Raw genomic sequence first — 17,457 nt, 5'->3', positions numbered from 1 at the left:
GCGGCTGCTCAGCTCGGGCTGGACTCGAACCGCTGTTGCTCAGAGCTCAAACTCTTGAGCGAGCTCTTAACCAACTGAGCCACTCGGCCGGCTCTGGTCATTATTTCTTAATAGTTTTGTCTGTTCTTCCCTTCAGGGACTCTGATTACTAATGGTCAGGCAGCCTGAAATAGTCCCACCATTCACTGACACTGTTTATTGGGGGGTGGAGGGGGGGGTCTTCCTCCATGAGTTTATTTAACTTCATTAATTTTCTGCAATGTTTAATCTGCCTGTAATCCCATATAGTATATTTTTCATTTCAGATACTATTTTCACCTCTAGAAGTTCAATTTGAATCTTGTGTTTTTATACTTGATGCGTTCGGTCTTTTCCTTTGGCTTCTTGCCTGTACGCAGTGTGGTGAAAATACTTTTTCCTGTGTGCTTGGCTTGCCGTTTCTCACGTGTGTCATTCCTGGGTGGTTTTCTATTGTCTTATCCTGTCGTGGGCTGCTTTTTACTGTCCATTTGCATGTCCAGTATTTCATTATGTCAGACATTATGAAGTTTACTTTTGTGGATGCTAGATAATTTTGTGTTCCTATAAATACCTTTGTACTTGAAGTTACTTCAAAACAGTTTGCTCCTTTCTGGACTTGGGTTTAAGGCTTACTAGGTGTGATCATGGCAGTGCTTGTTCATCCGGGGCCCGTCCTTTCCCGCTGTGCACTGAGAGCCTCCTGAGAACTGCCCAGGGCCTTAGTGTGGATGGCTGACGGATCCACGGGCTGGGCCCTGTGCCCTTCCGCCTTCCAATGGTTCTCCCCATGGCCCAGGCAGCCGCCCTCCATGTGTCAACATGGGAGCTTCTCTCCATGCTCTCTTTCTTGGGATCTGAGCCGCCAGCTCCAGGCACCTTGGTCTCCCCGGACTATCAATTTTGTGTCCTTGACGCACGAGCTCAACCAGGGGGCAGTCATAGGGCTCACCTTGCTTGTTTCCTGCCCCCCGTATCCTGAACGGCATTGTTTCATGTGGGAGGAAAATCCAGTCTCTGGAGGCAGAGTCTCTGTTTATGGGGTTTTAACAGGAAAGCTTGACCCGTATGCATCTGGGATGAGGCTGCGCTGCCTGCAGCAGAGAAGCGCTGACGAGGCACAGTGCTGTGTTACGTCTGATATCACGGCTCCCCGTGTACGCCATGTGCGTGCACCTCACATGCACGCCCGCAGGCCCCGCTTCACAGGCATGTGCTCCCAGGCTGTGGCTTACCCCTCCTCTAGTCCTTGCTTGTCATGCAAAGCATGGTCCGCATGATGTGTGCTTCCAGGCCAACATAGCCGAGGTGGAGGTCTCGATCCCAGCCAAGCTGCACAACTCGCTCATTGGCGCCAAGGGCCGCCTGATCCGCTCCATCATGGAGGAGTGCGGGGGCGTCCACATTCACTTCCCTGTGGAAGGTTCCGGAAGCGACACGGTTGTCATCAGGGGTCCTGCCTCAGATGTGGAGAAGGCCAAGAAACAGCTCCTACACCTGGCAGAGGAGAAGGTAAGCACCACCCGGAAGGTCAGTGTGTTTGTTCTGTGCTGGAAATGTCCTCTCTCTTCATGGTGGAAAACTCCCACCTTTGTGGCAGGCCTGGACACTTCAGATACCTTTGGCTCTTTCCCCGTCCAATGCCCACATGTACGATGCAGGAAAAGTATGATGTATATAAAGTAAAAGCTGCCCTTCTTAGTGTGTAGTTATGGCTTTTGATGAACATATATTCATGTGACTGCCACTGCAAGAAAAATGTTTTGACCATCACCCCCCAAATTCTTCAGTGAATCACCTTTGTCATAGTCCACCTGCTGGTCTGTCTCTGGACTCTGTTCCATCCCTGCAGCTCCACAGGTGGGAATGGCTGGCTGTCGGCGAACCCTTCAGCTTTGTGCTCTTTTGTGCTCTGGCTGTTCTAAATTCTTGCCTTTCCAAAAGCACTTTGGAACCAGCTTGTCCATTTCTAGAGGGAGAAAACCCTGCTTGGATTTTGATTGGGATTACCGTATTTTGCTGTGTATAATGCGCACCGCGTTTTTAACCCAGACTTTCGGGGGGGGGGAATCGTTTTAATTTTTTAATTCAAATTTTTTTATTTGTTTACATTTAGGTATTTTTTTGTATTATTAAAGGAATTTTAGTATTTTTTTAAACATATTATGGTACAAGAAATTTTATGTAACAAATAATTACAAAACACAAGAACAGAGATACAAGGTACTAGACATTTTATGTTTAGGCATAATCATAGAAGCCAAGAATTCTTCGTTGTTGCAAGTTCATCCTAACTTCAACAAAACCGATTATCGTTTTCCAGGGTATTATTTTGCACATGGATATCATTACTGATTTCTAGAGTTACACTTTTTAACTCAAGCATAAATAAAAGAATTAAAAACATTTATACAGATAGGAATTAGTACTACCCATGTATAATGCGCACCCTTATTTTTCCCTTCACAAATTTGGGCCAAAAAGTGCGTATTATACACAGCAAAATAAGGTATGTTGAAGCTCAAGATGAAACTGGGTGAACTGAGATGCGCTGTTTGAATCTGCCACTCTGTGTTCCAGGTTTGTTTGTTGGGTTTTTTTGTTGGGAAGTGAGGGAAGGGGACAGTCAAGTTGTTGTCCTTCAGTCTTAGTTCTGGAGGGCGCAGCTAGCTCAGCTCCAAGCCCAGTTGCCATCTGCCGCCCATTGGCACCTCGCAACTGCTCAGCTCAAGGTGCTCAGCTCAAGGTGCCGTGTTCAATTTTGGTTGTGGGGGGGGGGCGTAGTCCACCATCCCATGCGGGAGTCGAACCGGCAACCTTGTTGTTAGCACGTGCCCTCACCAGCTGAGCCATCCTGCCACCTGTTGGCAGCTCAGGCACAGCTCACTGGCCCATGTGGGAATCCATCCGGCTCGGAGCTCGTGCTCGTAACCAGCTGAGCCACTCAGCCAGCCCTGTGTTCCAGTTTTAAGTCTGGCTTCTCATTGATTGGTATTTATAGTTTTTAGCACACAGACCTTGTTCATTTTAATTTATGTCTTTTGTTTTTAGAGATGTTATACATGGTACTTCTGTAATTCATTTTGAGTTTAAGTTATTGAGCGTTGGAAACGGATTTGATTTGTGTATATTTGTTTTCTGTGTCTGGTCCAGAGCTCACACTGATAGTCCCAATAGCTATTTCAGGGGGTTCTTGTGAGTTTTCCTTTATGTAAAGCACATCACCTGTGAGTGGACAGTGTGTTTCTTCTGATTGTACACGCATGTCTCGTCTTACCATGTTGCTCGGGCCCCTGCTGTGCTGATAGCAGTGGTGAGAGCAGACGGTCTGGCTTTGTGGATCAACTTGGGAGGTGCTGAGCCCTCCACCATCTCCTTATGCGTGGGCAGCCGGTTTCTTGCAGATGCTGTTTATCAGGGACGGATGTTCCCTTCTGTCCCACATTTGCTGAGAGTGTTTATTGGCGGGGGGGGGGTGTTGGATCTCGTCAAGGTTTTTTTGCATCTGTTGGCATGATCCCATGGTTTCTCTGGTGTATATATTAGATTGATTTTCCGTTTTTAATGTTTCACCAACTTTGCATTTGGGGGTGAGCCCCACTTACTTAGGATGTGTTGTCCTTCACCGTGTTGCTGGATGGGGCCCGCCTAACTCGTTAGCTTTTTAACAGCGCTGCTGTTCATGGATGTCTGTCTGGATGGTAGAAGAGTCTCTCGGTGGTGTTCGTGAAAGCGGCCCCTAAGGAGAACAGAATCACTTGTTCCCTGATTAGCATGCTGGCAGACCTTCTTTTCCTGTGTTCCTCCTCCTTTGTGTGGGCCCCGTTTCAGGACCAGAGGAAGGAGAAAGAGCACTGTGTGCGTCTGAGTCAGCCTGAGGAGTGTGCTCCCAGGTGACCCTGCCAGAGGAGCTGGCACCTGCCGCGAGGTCCTGTGTCAGGGCCTTTCCTGGACTTTCCTGGTGTCAGATGAGGGCCCTGCTTGGCCCGGGCCTCTCTGAGCTTGAGATGGGGGCATTGCTGGCTCTGTGTGCGCTCTACTAGGGTTCGAGCAGAGGGAGAGCTGGACGGGGTGCGCTCTGCTTGTGTGGGGAGCAGTGGGAGTGCCCATGCCTGGGAGAGAGGCCAGCAGTGCTGTGCAGGTGCACCCCACTCCCACAGCACGCGGCCACACTGCCACGTACTAGGGTTCTGTGTCTGCATGCTCTGAACCGTCTTGGTATCTCTCGTCACGGTGGACAAAAGTACAAGGACGGTCTCTTTGGGTGGCCTGCCATCGTTTGTTTTGGTGAGGTTTGATTAGCTCCACTCAGGGGACATTGGTGACAGTGTGAGGTAAGCTCCACCCCACACTATTGTCCTCTATGCTGGCCTATTCACCTGCTCAGGCCCAGGCAGGTGGCGTCAGGCCAATGTACGTGGGTTGTTTCTGCAGCAAACCAAGAGTTTCACCGTTGACATCCGCGCCAAGCCTGAGTACCACAAGTTCCTCATTGGCAAAGGGGGTGGCAAAATCCGCAAGGTGCGTGACACCACAGGAGCCCGCATCATATTCCCAACGGCTGAGGACAAGGATCAGGACCTGATCACCATCATGGGGAAAGAGGACGCTGTCAGGGAGGCCCAGAAAGAGCTGGAGGCCCTCATCCAGAACCTGGTAGGCTCCCTGGGCCTTGGCTGCTCATTCTTTTGGGTGCGGTTGGCGGGGTCTTGACTTCCATTGTCCTGTCTTCATGCTACAGGACAACGTGGTAGAAGACTTCATGCTGGTGGATCCCAAGCACCACCGTCATTTCGTTATCCGAAGAGGCCAGGTCTTACGGGAGATTGCTGAAGAGTATGGTGGGGTGATGGTTAGCTTCCCGCGGTCCGGCACACAGAGCGACAAAGTCACCCTCAAGGGTGCCAAGGACTGTGTGGAGGCCGCCAAGAAGCGCATCCAGGAGATCATCGAGGACCTGGTAGGCGCTTGGGAGGCTCGTGGGGTTCTCCGCCCACCGGCCACTCTGTAGAGCCGGTGGGTAGGCACTCCCCACGCCCCTCAGGCAGCAGGCCAGTGTTGCGCAGCCCTGAGGTGGCCTCTGGCCCTCAGCCTGCCCGGTCTCTTTCCTGACGGTGGGTTGGGAAACGCTGCCTCTGAGAAGCAGCTTAGTTTTTCATTTTATAAAAGTACAGTGTGTACAAGGAACCAGCTTCCTTGTCTCGTCCTCTTCTCCAAAGGGAAGCAAATAGATTAAGGGAGAGAGTGTCCGAGCGACTCCCTGAAAAAGTCACACAAACGTGCTGGCTTTCTAAACCCACCTTGGGAGAGCATTGCCCTCCTCCATGCGCTCTGGGAAGCACCTTCTGGTAACCAGGGCTGACTCGCCACGTCCAGTCAGAGCCACAGCGTGGCCACCGGCCAGCTGGGGGGAGAAGGGGCCCTTTGTGCATAGAGAAATCGGGTGTTGTTAACGTTCCACTTCTGGGTGGCAGCAGACATCAGGGCAGTTACGTACAGACACATCACTGATTCGTTTTGTCCGTCTTCTGGGGGAAACACTTGAGAAAGAGGCCTCCCTTGGCCCTGCCCATGGCCCTCCCCCCTCCGGGGAGCTCTGGGTTCACCGTGGGAAAAGGGGGCGCCTGTGCTCTTGGCAGGGGCTGTGGAGGATGAAAAGGAAGACGGTGTGAACCTGAGTGGCCGTAAGCAGTTAACCTTCACTTTTGTCTTTGTCCTTCTCGCTGTGCCCCCCCTCCCAGGAAGCCCAGGTGACCATAGAATGCGCCATACCCCAGAAATTCCATCGATCTGTCATGGGCCCCAAAGGCTCCAGAATCCAGCAGATTACTCGGGACTATAATGTTCAGATTAAGTTCCCGGACAGAGAGGAGAACCCAGGTGTGTCCCCGCGGTGCGCTCTGTGCTGGGTGGGAAGCAGGAGGTGTGGGAATGGTCCCAACCCAGGTTGAGGTGGTTGTCATGTGTCCTGGTGAGGGGCTTTCCTGCCTGCTGCGGCACTGGAACACCATCACGTGTCCTGGGGGCTGCCAGAGGCTCAGGCTCAACCCCTGGCCTCCAATCAGGGGCAGCATCTGTTGCTGCAGGGAAACGAGGTTCCCTTCAGGTGTTCTGGAGGCTTGCAGCTGGTGACAAGGCCCGAGGAGAGCACGCAGGGGAAACCCTGAGTTCAGTGCCGCCACTCATAGGGCCTCTGAAAGCGAGGGGACAGGGCTGCATCCACCTTGTCCACAGCAGAGGCTTCATTCCCCCAGCCGCCGCCTCTGTGGGCCATGTCCCTCGTGAGGTCAGTCGGCTGCAGAAATAAAGGAAGCCACTCACCCGCTGGAGGACACCATCTCAGTGGCTGGCTGCCCTTCCAGGACGGCCCTTCCGCTACAAGTACCCTTCATGTTACCGGGTTCTGCTTGTGTCCCCTAGGACAAGACGGGGTGGGGCGGGGAAGTGACCTGCAGGAACGGTTGCTATGAGCAGGACCTGGCTGTTGGCTCAGACCAAGCTCTGTGTGTCCTGATGCTGCGTGCACTGGCACGAGAACGCGCTCTGCCCTCTGCGGACCAGCCTTAGTTGGTCGTCCGGCTGGCAGACCTGCCTCTGCCAAGTGTCCTCCGTGAGCTCTGGCCTCTGTGCAGCTGATCATGCCCTTGAGCGCCTCTGTTTCAGGCTATTTTGAGTAGAAAACCAGTTATATCATGTCACATGTACATTTGAATGCTTTTTAATTTGATGTAGTTTCACACTTAAAAAAAATTGCTCAGAATTTATTAAGATAAATCCTGAAGACTCATCCATACTCACTAGTTTTTACACAAACACATACATGCAGGTTTTTTTCTGAATCGTTTGAGTGTAATTTTCAGACCTATCTGTTACCCATAGTGGCTATTTCCTTAGAATAAGGACACTTTCCTATGTTATTTGAGATAACCATAGCATGTTCATCAGAATCTGAAAGTCTAATTATGTGATACTGTTACTGAAGACATAGTTTACATTCAAATTTTGCCAGTTGTAAAAGCATCCTGCAGAGCTCACCTCTTTCCCCAATATTTTTTTGAGAACTTTTTTGAGTTTGAGTCAAACTGTTAACATTGTTGGGAAGCAAGATCTCAAATGCTCTCTTTCCCCAGTTTTGACCCAGGATCGTGATGGCTGCAGGCAGTCGTGCCTGTGTTCTTACTCGCTTATTTCTACCATATGGACTCCTGGGTTCTCACACCAGGAATGTTTTCGTGGTTATTTTGCTGTGCACCTGCTCTCCAGTGTGGCCCATGGGAGCCCCATGGCTTCTGTGTCCTATCTCATGTCTCTTCATTCTTGGTGCTTTCTTCCTTCCTGGCATGAGAAGCTGGTGCAGCTCACCTTGTCCCTCCTGTCTCTGAAGCTTCCTCTGGCCACCTGGTCCCAGCGTCAGGCCTCCTGGGCCATCGGAATGTCCATCCTTCCCTCCCACACACAGTGGCTCTTCCCACACACCAGTTCACATATCTCACTTCATCCTCCGCGGTAGTTAGTTCCATGTTCAAGGTCAGGAAGTGGGGCACGGAGCTCATGGCCACGCTGGAAAGACTGCAGTGCCCACCCAGGCCAGGCCTGTGCCAATTGCCCCATCTCTGCCCCTAGTTCACAGCGCACAGCCAGCGGTCCAGGAGAATGGCGACGATGCCGGGGAGGGGAGAGAGGGCGACCCTGGCTCTCCAAAGAGGTGTGACATCATCATCATCTCTGGTCGGAAGGAAAAGTGTGAAGCCGCCAAGGAAGCCCTCGAGGTATGTGTGGCCCTGTCCCCTCCCTGGGGCGAGGCATGGTCTGAATGATGCTGCCCTAGTGGCTGGCAGCAGTTGAGTGGATCTAGTCACTTTTGTCCTTACCCCTGAGGGTCGTGGAGGAAGCAGAGCTGGTGGGTGAATGTGACCTCCAGTCTCAGCGGCCCTGTCTGAAGTGGGGGGTATCCAGTGATTACTTGGAGTGCCACCTCCGGGTTGGGCATGTCCTAAATGCACTATGACAGTGGACAAAATAGTTACTGCCTTGGAGTGGAAGACCAACGAGAACCAAGATGACCACATGGCAAGGGATTCAGTGCTGTGGGGGAAGTTGGGGACGGGGGTGGAGACAGCAGTGCCTGTGTCCTGTTGTCATTGTCCCAGTGACCTGCGTAGGTTTGGGCCACAGCCCATTCTTGACCTCGGTGGGGCTGGAGTCAGGGTGAGCCTCTGCGTGTGAGCCCCCTCCTTCCCCATGGGCTTCGCACCCTATTTTTTCCTGGATTTCTTTTGGTTCTGTTTGGTTAACTTGCCACAGAGGCTTGGGGCCAGGACCCAAAAGTTTGCTCTGCCGGCATTGACCTAAACACTGGGTTCCTTGTCCTTTTCCCATGCGTTTCTGTTGAGTCAGTGGTGTTCTCAGCCTCGGTGGAACAGTGTGGAAGGTTCTGGAAGCACAAATTCTCACAGGGCTCTTCTCCCTGTGCCCCATGAAGACCTTTTGCTGGGCCCACGGCATCACTGCCTACTCTTCTCAGGCCTTACTCTGTCTTCCGCAGGCGCTGGTCCCTGTCACCATTGAGGTGGATGTGCCCTTTGACCTTCACCGGTACATCATCGGGCAGAAGGGGAGCGGGATCCGCAGGATGATGGATGAGTTTGAGGTGACACGGTCTCGCAGGCCCTTTCCCGGGGGGCCGGCTGTGGGGTGTGAGCTCTGTCGCGGGTGTAGCTGGGAGTGGACGGGTGCAGCCCTTCTGGGTGCAAGGTCCCGCCCGCTACGTCCCATAGCAGAGGCGCCTTCCTCCTGCTCTTGGTCAGCAGCAGCTCCCTCCTCCCACGGCGGGGACACTTCCTGCCCTCCTCGTCCTGAGCCTGCAGATGTGTCGCTGGCCAAATGTGATAGGCCATTGATGATGACTTCCAAGCTCACGCTTGGTGGGGGCCAGATAGACACACTCCCGTCCTGAGGGTGCCTGTCTCCACCTAGGTGAATATCCACGTCCCAGCCCCTGAGCTGCAGTCCGATGTCATCGCCATCACAGGCCTCGCTTCAAACTTGGACCGGGCCAAGGCCGGGCTGCTGGAGCGCGTGAGGGAGCTGCAGGCGGAGCAGGAGGACCGGGTGAGTGCCTGGCAGCCGGCCATAGCGCCACCACTTAACGGGGGGTTGGGGGTAGGCCCATCTATCCGGTCAGGCAGTCAGCGTCTGGAGAGCTTGCTGAGGGGCGGCCCTTCAGCAGCAGTGTTAGGAGCAGTGACAAAGCTAGCAATTTCTTCAAAGGGAAACCTGGGGACTTGGAGCCCTGAAGCCCTCAGGGAAGGTGAGCTGTTGCCCGGAGAGATCCCCAAGCACGTGTTGCGTGGTCCAGGGTGGGTGTTAGGCCCCCACGGATGTGTGGCCTTTCTGTCGAGGGGGGTGAGAACCCGCCTCGCCTGTCGGGAGCGCTGGCCTTGGAAGGCCCGAGTGATGGTGGCAAGGCGGGTGTCCTGGGGACGGGAAGCACCTTGGGGACCGTGGGGAGGAGCCGGTGATGGCGCTCAGCTCATAGGCTCCCCGCAGTCCGAGTGTGTTCCCACGGCTTTCGAGTCTGTCCTCTGCCCTGGCCACAGACATCCCGGGCTGTGTCTGTCCCTTAGCACTTTTGTCCCCTCTTTTTTTGTCCTGCTTCCGTGCCCCAGGCCTGGGAGGGCCAGAGCGTTTTTATGCTCCCTCCTCAGACGCATTTCCCAGGTTAGGAGAAGGGAGCCACTCTCACAGGAGCAGGCGGCTCAGCCTGCTACCCGGCCGGGCGGGCCCTTCTCTGAAGGGCCTGTGGACGAGGCTGTGGAGTGGGCAAGGCCTCTGGGTCTCATTTGCCGTAATGGAACGTGGTGCTGAGGCTCGCCAAACAGCCATGTCTTGTTTTTGTTGCCGAGGTAACAGTGGATGCGTTCTAGGCCCAGGTTGGAGTGGGGGCTGGCGGACGCCTGTGACAGTGAGGGTCAAGACGGAAGTATTGTAGCCTTTGCCTCATTCTCATTGTTTCATCTGTAGGCTTTAAGGAGTTTTAAGCTGAGCGTCACCGTTGACCCCAAATATCATCCCAAAATTATTGGGAGAAAGGGGGCAGTGATTACCCAGATCCGATTGGAGCATGATGTCAACATCCAGTTCCCTGATAAGGACGATGGGAACCAGGTAAGGAAGACCACAGAGGCAGACACCCCATTGGCGCACTCTGGGGACCTTTGTCCTGATCTGGGGACAGTGGCTAGGCAGACTTGTGCCCAGATGGGTGGTGAGAGAGCAGGGTTCAGAGAGGCTTCGAGAGTCTGGGTTTGGCTTGGGGTTTGGGCCCCATGTGGGCCCATGCTGGCTGAGTGAGGTTACCCTGACATGGTTGTGTCACTGTGTGGACTTGGGGCCTTTTTCCTGTGCCAACCTGGTCACGTCTGCAGCAGGGTGAGCCCTTGTTGCTCCCAGCAGGTGAGCTGAAGGGCTCTGGCTGGGCCCTTCCTGCACAGACTTCCTCGGGGTGGAGCCCCGCAAAGGTGCACCTTCCACCCGCTCACTGCGTCGCGTGTCATTTGCCTCATGGTGGAGGCCAGAGCCTCACTTCACTGCTGAGCTGGGCGCACCAGGCCGGTCCCTACCACCCACTGCCCCTCCCTGGCCACCACGCAGCCCACCACATACCCTGCCGACTGTCTTAACCTCTTGGACCTCTGCCCCTGGTCTCAGCCTCTGGGAGGTGGGCTGCCCTCCAGCACGGCTGTGCACATAGTGGGAGCCTGGTCTCCGCTGGCTCTTGTGCAGTCTTTCGTACACAGCACAGTACCCAGAAATGCTTCACTAGAGCCTTCTGGCCAGCACACCTTGACAAGGCCTATGCAGACCGATCCCCTGCACCTTCCCAAGCCTGCATCTGTGTCGTGGGGGCCTTGGGAGGCTGCCTACCTGCCGTGCCTGGGCTGTCGCTGGCTTTGCATGTCCTGGGTCTTTCCAGAAGCAAGTGTTCTCTCTGCCCCCTAGTCCTAGGCCCTCCCCAACTGCGGTCTTTACCGTGCTTCTCCTGGTAGCTGTTTCTAGAGGATATGTTTGTCCTGCAGACTGAATCAATCGTCTTGAGAATTCAGCTCTCTTAAATCCCTCAGTTTCACTACTGTGTATTTTCTTCAACTTTCACATATAATTAACGTTTTTTAGTCATTATTTAATGTTGGGACTATTAACATCCTGTGGGAACCGTGCTTCGTTTGCAGTCTGTCTTGTCTTGTGCCCGCCATGCCTTTAGAGATGCCTCACCAGCCGTGGGGGGTTCTGAGCTGGGCCAGGCCGCCTCCCCCAGCCTCTGCATTTGCTTTGCCTGGACGGGAGGCGCTTGGCGGTGTCACTCGAAGTCCCTGGGGTTTCTCTTGCTTCTCCCCAGGGTGGGTCTTTACGCTCCTGTTCTTTCATTCCAATTATTTATTCTTATTCTCTCATGCTTTTACATTGTCTTCTGTTCCTTTTTTGTGGGTATAATATTTTCTCCTGTCCTGAAGAATATGATTTAACATTGTTATTTTGTTTTCAAGTTTCCTTCTCTGTGCTTTGAACACGCCATTTGCTCTGCCCACTCTTTACATCCAGGGCCCTCTCCCGTACCTTTGTATGGTTGTGGGGAGGCGCTGGGCCAGGGTGCACTCTAGGTGCGGAGTGCCGGCCATGGTGTCTGGACCTTCCAGGTCATTCGGTCTCCAGGCAAGGGGTCCGAGGGGACCTTCCCTTACCCCGAACCCTCACCCACCAGTGTCTTCCTGTCATCTCTGTAGGCAGGTGCCCTTTCTCTTCCTGTGTTTGACTACCTTTTTGGCGGGGCTTGGGAGGGGTCAGGAGCTAAGTGGGCATTGTTAACCTGTTGCTTTCAGTTGGCCACCTGGTATTTCTTTCTCTTCTGAGCGGGTCAATTTGCCCCTGAAGGTGAGGCCTGCCTGCCTCTGCCCTTCAGCCAGCGCCCGAGTCTCTGTGTGCCCCTCCTAGTCAGGAGTCCCGGGGGCATTTTCCCTTGTGACTGGATTCTCCTTTCTCAGCCCCAGGACCAAATCACCATCACAGGGTACGAAAAGAACACAGAAGCTGCCCGGGACGCCATATTGAAAATTGTGGGTGAACTTGAGCAGATGGTTTCTGAGGATGTCCCGCTAGACCACCGTGTCCACGCCCGTATCATTGGCGCCCGTGGCAAAGCCATTCGCAAAATCATGGATGAATTCAAGGTTAGTGCCCAACCCCACCGAGAAGGGCGTTTGTTAAGTCCTTGGCAGCAATGCGGATGGCGCCTGCTTCCTGCCATGTCAGATTGCGTCCTCCCACGTGGGCTAGTGAGGAGAGTGAGGACTGCCTGGGCCTTGGGCTTCCTGTGCCTACTTCCTGAATCTACTTCCTCGGTCTTCTGCCTCTGCTGCTAAGCACTCACCAACCCGCTGGGCTCTGGGAGTGGAGGTGTCTGAGGCTCAGGCGCTCGGCCTGAGGCAGCGAAGCTGAGTGGGGTCACAGTTGCATGTGCGGCACCCTTGGCAGCGCCCTGCACACGTCCCTGGTGGGGGCCACAGCTCTGACAAAGGTCCACCCCCTTTGTCCTCTGTAAACAAGGCGCTTCCATGGGCACTGGACCACCTGTCATGATGACAAGGGAACAGCCATGAGCCCAGATCTTTACGTTTTCATTAACTCCAGAAGGGAAAACACTGGAGGTTCACTGTTCTGGCCACACAGCACGGTGGCCAGTTAGTGTAAAGCTCGTGGACGTGAGCTCAGTTAGCTGAGGTGCTGTGTGTGCTCCTTCCAGGTAGACATTCGCTTCCCGCAGAGCGGGGCCCCAGACCCCAACTGCGTCACCGTGACAGGGCTCCCAGAGAACGTGGAGGAAGCCATCGACCACATCCTGAACCTGGAGGAGGAATACGTGAGTCCTGCGGTTATGGCGAGGTGGGCTGGGTGGGCATGCGGGGGCACTGTGGCCTGACGCCACCTGTGCCTGCAGCTGGCCGACGTCGTGGACAGTGAGGTGCTGCAGGTGTACATGAAGCCGCCTGCCCATGAGGAGTCCAGGGCACCGTCTAAGGGCTTCGTGGTGCGGGACGCTCCCTGGACTGCCAGCAGCAACGAGAAGGTCAGGCTTCCCTGAGGTGCCCCATGCCCAGGAGGCGAGGTGCCGGCCACTCCTGCCTCGCCTGGACGGGCCCAGTGGCTGAGGGTGGGGGTCACTTTGGAGCTGCTTGAGCGCAACCCCCTTACTGAAGCAGTGCCCTTTCTGTCCCCCCAGGCTCCTGATATGAGCAGCTCTGAGGAATTTCCCAGCTTTGGGGCTCAGGTGGCCCCGAAGACCCTCCCTTGGGGCCCTAAACGATAATGATCAAAAAACAGAAACCTCTCCAGCCTGCTGACCCAAACCCCGCCACAAAATGGTTTGTCTCAATCTGACCCAGCGGCTGGACCTTCCGTAAATTGTTGACGCTCCCCCTCCCTGAGGTCTCGCAGGGAAGCCAGGCCACCCGGTGCTGTGTGCGGCCAGTTCCCGGGCCTGGCCAGCTCTGGGCGCGAGCTCAGGGCCCGACACCTCTGCTCTGGGACAGCCCTCCACTGCTGTGAACACTAACAGGGGTCATCGACGTGTCGCCATCAGCTTCTGGTCCACCCAGCATGTCAGGAAGGCTCTGGCCTCCGCTCTCAGAGCTCCACGGCTGTGGCTGAGTCTACTTCCTGTGTCATGACCTCAGGAAATAAATTCCTTGACTTTATAAAAGCCAAAACGTTTGCCCTCTTCCTTTCCCATCTCCCTTCTCCCCTCTGCCTGTCGTCCAGACCCTCCTTTTGTAGGATGCTGTCCGCCTCCTTCCAGCTGCCAAAAAGCACACACAGCCCAGACCATGGGTGGGGAGGGAGACCCAGCGCGCACGCTGGGAGCACCGAGACCCGCAGTGGATCTGGGGGTTGGGAGAGGCAGAAGGGTGATGTGGGTTCCAGGTGTGTCTGCCCTGCACCACAGGTGCTGGCGGCCCCAGGTCTGGTGAGCGAGACCTGAAGGTGAGGCTGCAGGTCCGCCATCGGGGCCTGCGGTGGCCTGGGGATGGGAGAGGGCTGGCCCGCCCGGGAGAGGTGGGGACTGCCACCCCCCCTCCACGAGGGCCCTGCACCTGCTGCTTTCTCAGGCCCACCCTCCCTAATGCCTGTTCTTCCTTCCTTCTACCTCAGCCAGTGTGGTCGTGACCTCATGCTCAGGGTGGTGCCTCCCTCGGCGCCCAGCCTATTGATTCTCACGTTTCCAGTGGTCGTGTGTTTGCTGTGCCCTACCTCCCTCCCCCACAGGTGGTCAGTGGGGAGTGCACATGCCACTCCCCTCAGGCTGTCCTCTTGACGCCTGCTCGGGGGCTGTTCTCCAGAGGCAGGCTGCTTCGTGTTCCTGGGGGTGACAAGAGGCTGTCACTCCTGGACTAGAGAATGGGTGCTGCTGAGGGCGTCTGCTTTTCTCAGGTGTGGTAGGTAATCCCGGCCAGCACAGGGCCCCTCCGTGTGTTGCTGGGAGAACCACAGATGGCCTTTGTTTCTGGGAGGTCTGGTCTCCCCATCCCCACCTCTGCCCCCATGGAGGTGACTGAGCCATCCCAGACAGATCCTGGAGTTCTTAGAGAAGCCCTTACCCGGGGGTGGTCAGTCTTCCTTTGCCACCCCCCACCCCCTCACCCCAAAGGTTTTTTCAGTGGTTTCATAACCCAGCTTGGCAATCTGTAGGCTGAAGTTCCCAAACAGACCAAGAATTGCTTAACACCGTGTGCCGTCAGTGGCCTCCAGTCCCCATTAGCCCGAGCAGCCTTTCACGTGCCCCTCTACAGGAATGACAAGTGGGGACAGGAAAGAACATTTGCTCCACCAGTAGGCTGAAGGACCTCAAATCACGTAGCTCGTCAATGATTCAGATCAGGAGCGAGCAGGCACGGCACTGTCGCCTTTCTCCAGGAAAGCCCCGCCCTCTGGGGAGCCTCACAGGCAGCGGCCGGCATCCCCTTCCCACCTGCAGGAGTCTTGGAGCCTTTCCCGGTGACCACCGAGCTAACCCCCCTCGCCTCTGGTCCCTCTGGTGTCTCCCCTTGGTTCGACCATGTCCAGCCCCTCCTCCCCCAATGTAAATTGTTAATTCTCACAACCGCTTTTTGCACATCTGCATTTGTCGCTAAGTGTCATCCATGCAGCTTCCCTTTCCTGAGCTGTTTGGGTTGTTAGCAACGGCTGAGGTGACTGTGCCCAGGGCTCCTTCAGTCCCTGGGACAGCCCTCACCGGGCTGGGGGCGTGTGTGCGTTTCCTCCTGTTGACTGTTCCCTTAACGTGTGTCTAGTTACGACCCATCCCTTGGCCTTAACTTTGGAATTTGGAGAGTATGTGCAAACATGTATAAAGGTTCATGAATATGGATGACACTGGAATTTTACAAATTCTAAAATAAAGCCCAAAACCAGATGCAGTGTGCTGGGGCTTATTTTATCACGCCATGTATGTGTGCCTGGTCCTGGGAAACGGGGGTGTCTTCACACTGCCAATAAGTGGTCCCTGGTCATCTGTACATGGTGTTGGACTTCGGTGCGGTTCTCCCAGCTGCCATATGGTTCAAGCCTGTGTTAACTGCCTGCCATGCAAGAGCCACTGTGCGAGGCCAGTGGTGGTCACAGCTGGCTGCTGTCTTGGACTGCCGTCCTCACTCAGGATTCTCTGAATTCTCTCCACCACAGACCTCAGCGGCATGCCTGGGAAAGGCTCCCAGCACCCAGGTGGGTGCTGAGCTGCAGTGGGGAGGGGTCACCCTCATGTCAGAAAATACCTGGAAGAGGCCAGTGGGGTGAGGGAGGTGGCAGGAGACAGCATGGGCCAGGAGTGGTGTCTTCCTTCAGGGAGCACTCACTGCGCCTTGGTCAGCATGGCGGTGACATGCCAGCACACTGGGTTCCACTGTTCCATCCTGGCTTTAGAGGCTGAGGTGGTGGCTACTCTGGGTGGGCAGGAGGGTTATGTGGGAAGGGGCCTGCGCCCCACACTGGTCCTGGTAGGCCGTGTCTTGATGGACACGTTCACAGCGGGACGTTCACAAAAGCCTGACACGTGACTTGAGCGTTTTCTTGTTTCAATAAATTTACTCTAAAATTACGAAGTTTGAGACAGAACAGTCACACAGCAGCTGGAAGAAAATTGCTGTGGACGTTAAGATACGGACACTACGGGGTTTGGTGCACAAAGGATGGTTCCTTTTCGAAAAGGTGGACGAGTGAGCAACACGCCCAAAAGAAGTGCCCGTGGCCACAAGCAGCCTTGGTGCTCAGCCTCGCCAGGAACACTTCCCGAAGCCGGGCACGATGATGCCGTGTCGACAGGGACACTGTTCAGGAAGGTGTTGACTGACGCTTGGGGAGGAAGTTTGGTGCTGCAATCACAGCCTTTGAAAAACTGCATATACTTTTTGACACGTCCAGGCAAGCACAGTGTATTTCTGCACGTTTGTTACGGCGTGATTTATGACGGGAGAGCACCCAGCTCAGTGGGGAGCACCGTGTCACCACATGCAGCAGTTGACAGAGGTGGGAAGAGCTTTGCGAAGCCAGCGGACGGGGGCCGATGTACTTAACTGGGCTCCTGGTTTTGAAAATGATCACGTGAACGTGCAGAAACACTTCAGATCACTGATGTTACAGGAACATCCTTCCCTCCAAGTATTTGCTCAGGGAATGAAATAGTCTCCTTCCAGACTCTCCACCGGCTGCTCAGTAGGCTGTGCTGGCCCAGCCTCGGCACACAGCCTGGGAGGGGGCTTTGGTCAGACTGCCGCAGGAAGATTTCTGGACACTCAGGCTGTTGAGAATGGCCAGGAAGGAAGGTGGGGCCCAGTTCAAGAAATGAGACGATGGAACCAAGAGGGTTTGGCAGACAATGGGGAATGGAGGGGTGGGGTGGGGTAGGGTGGTGCGCTGACTCCCCAGCTGGGACCTGGAACACTGCAGCGCTGAAAGAGGGGCTGTGCTGGGGGCAGGTAGGCTCCTGTGTGGACAGGATAGGAAGAGGCTGGGGTGGATCTTGAGAGGGGACACCACCATTCAAAGGACAGCAGATACAAAGAGCACCAGAGACAGAACAGAGGATCCCAAAGTCCACTGGCTTGATTGGCAGACGAGTCACGTCTGAGGGCTGAGGGGTCCGTGGGAATGTGAACAGGGAGAGGCCAGGGTGTGTCAGGGGGCCCTGGGGATGGGGCAGAGTGGAGGGGGGTGGCCTGGAAGGGCTGGTGCTCTCAGTAAAGAGGCAAAGAGCTGGGAGGCAAGGGGACTCTGTGCCTAGGGGTTGGGGGTGGGGGTGTGATGGCAGCCAGCATCTCAGATGTGGGGCCATTCTGCCCCAGGGTGAGAGGATGCTGGCTCATGGGCTGGCTGTGTGGGAGATGGTGGGGG

The 17,457-nt window shown here is 55.1% G+C and overlaps 1 protein-coding gene across 4 annotated transcripts in view; it reads left to right on the top strand.

Annotated features, from left to right (window-relative positions):
* Positions 1-15,484, top strand: part of HDLBP (high density lipoprotein binding protein) — an 87,561-nt gene extending 72,077 nt beyond the window's left edge. For all 4 annotated transcript variants that reach the window (XM_019629582.1, XM_019629573.1, XM_019629601.1 and 1 more), the window contains exons 16-27: positions 1,312-1,530; positions 4,453-4,674; positions 4,760-4,978; positions 5,760-5,898; positions 7,642-7,787; positions 8,564-8,668; positions 8,995-9,129; positions 10,042-10,185; positions 12,060-12,245; positions 12,818-12,934; positions 13,013-13,141; positions 13,295-15,484. In XM_019629582.1, coding sequence (XP_019485127.1) covers positions 1,312-1,530; positions 4,453-4,674; positions 4,760-4,978; positions 5,760-5,898; positions 7,642-7,787; positions 8,564-8,668; positions 8,995-9,129; positions 10,042-10,185; positions 12,060-12,245; positions 12,818-12,934; positions 13,013-13,141; positions 13,295-13,381 — 1,848 coding nt within the window. In that variant the 3' untranslated portion in view covers positions 13,382-15,484. The remainder of the gene's footprint in view (positions 1-1,311; positions 1,531-4,452; positions 4,675-4,759; positions 4,979-5,759; positions 5,899-7,641; positions 7,788-8,563; positions 8,669-8,994; positions 9,130-10,041; positions 10,186-12,059; positions 12,246-12,817; positions 12,935-13,012; positions 13,142-13,294) is intronic.
* Positions 15,485-17,457: the final 1,973 nt, after the last annotated feature.

Source organism: Hipposideros armiger, unplaced genomic scaffold, assembly GCF_001890085.2.
Source record: "Hipposideros armiger isolate ML-2016 unplaced genomic scaffold, ASM189008v1 scaffold_17, whole genome shotgun sequence".
Classification (NCBI taxonomy): domain Eukaryota; kingdom Metazoa; phylum Chordata; class Mammalia; order Chiroptera; family Hipposideridae; genus Hipposideros; species Hipposideros armiger.
This window is presented reverse-complemented; position numbering and strand designations above follow the sequence as displayed.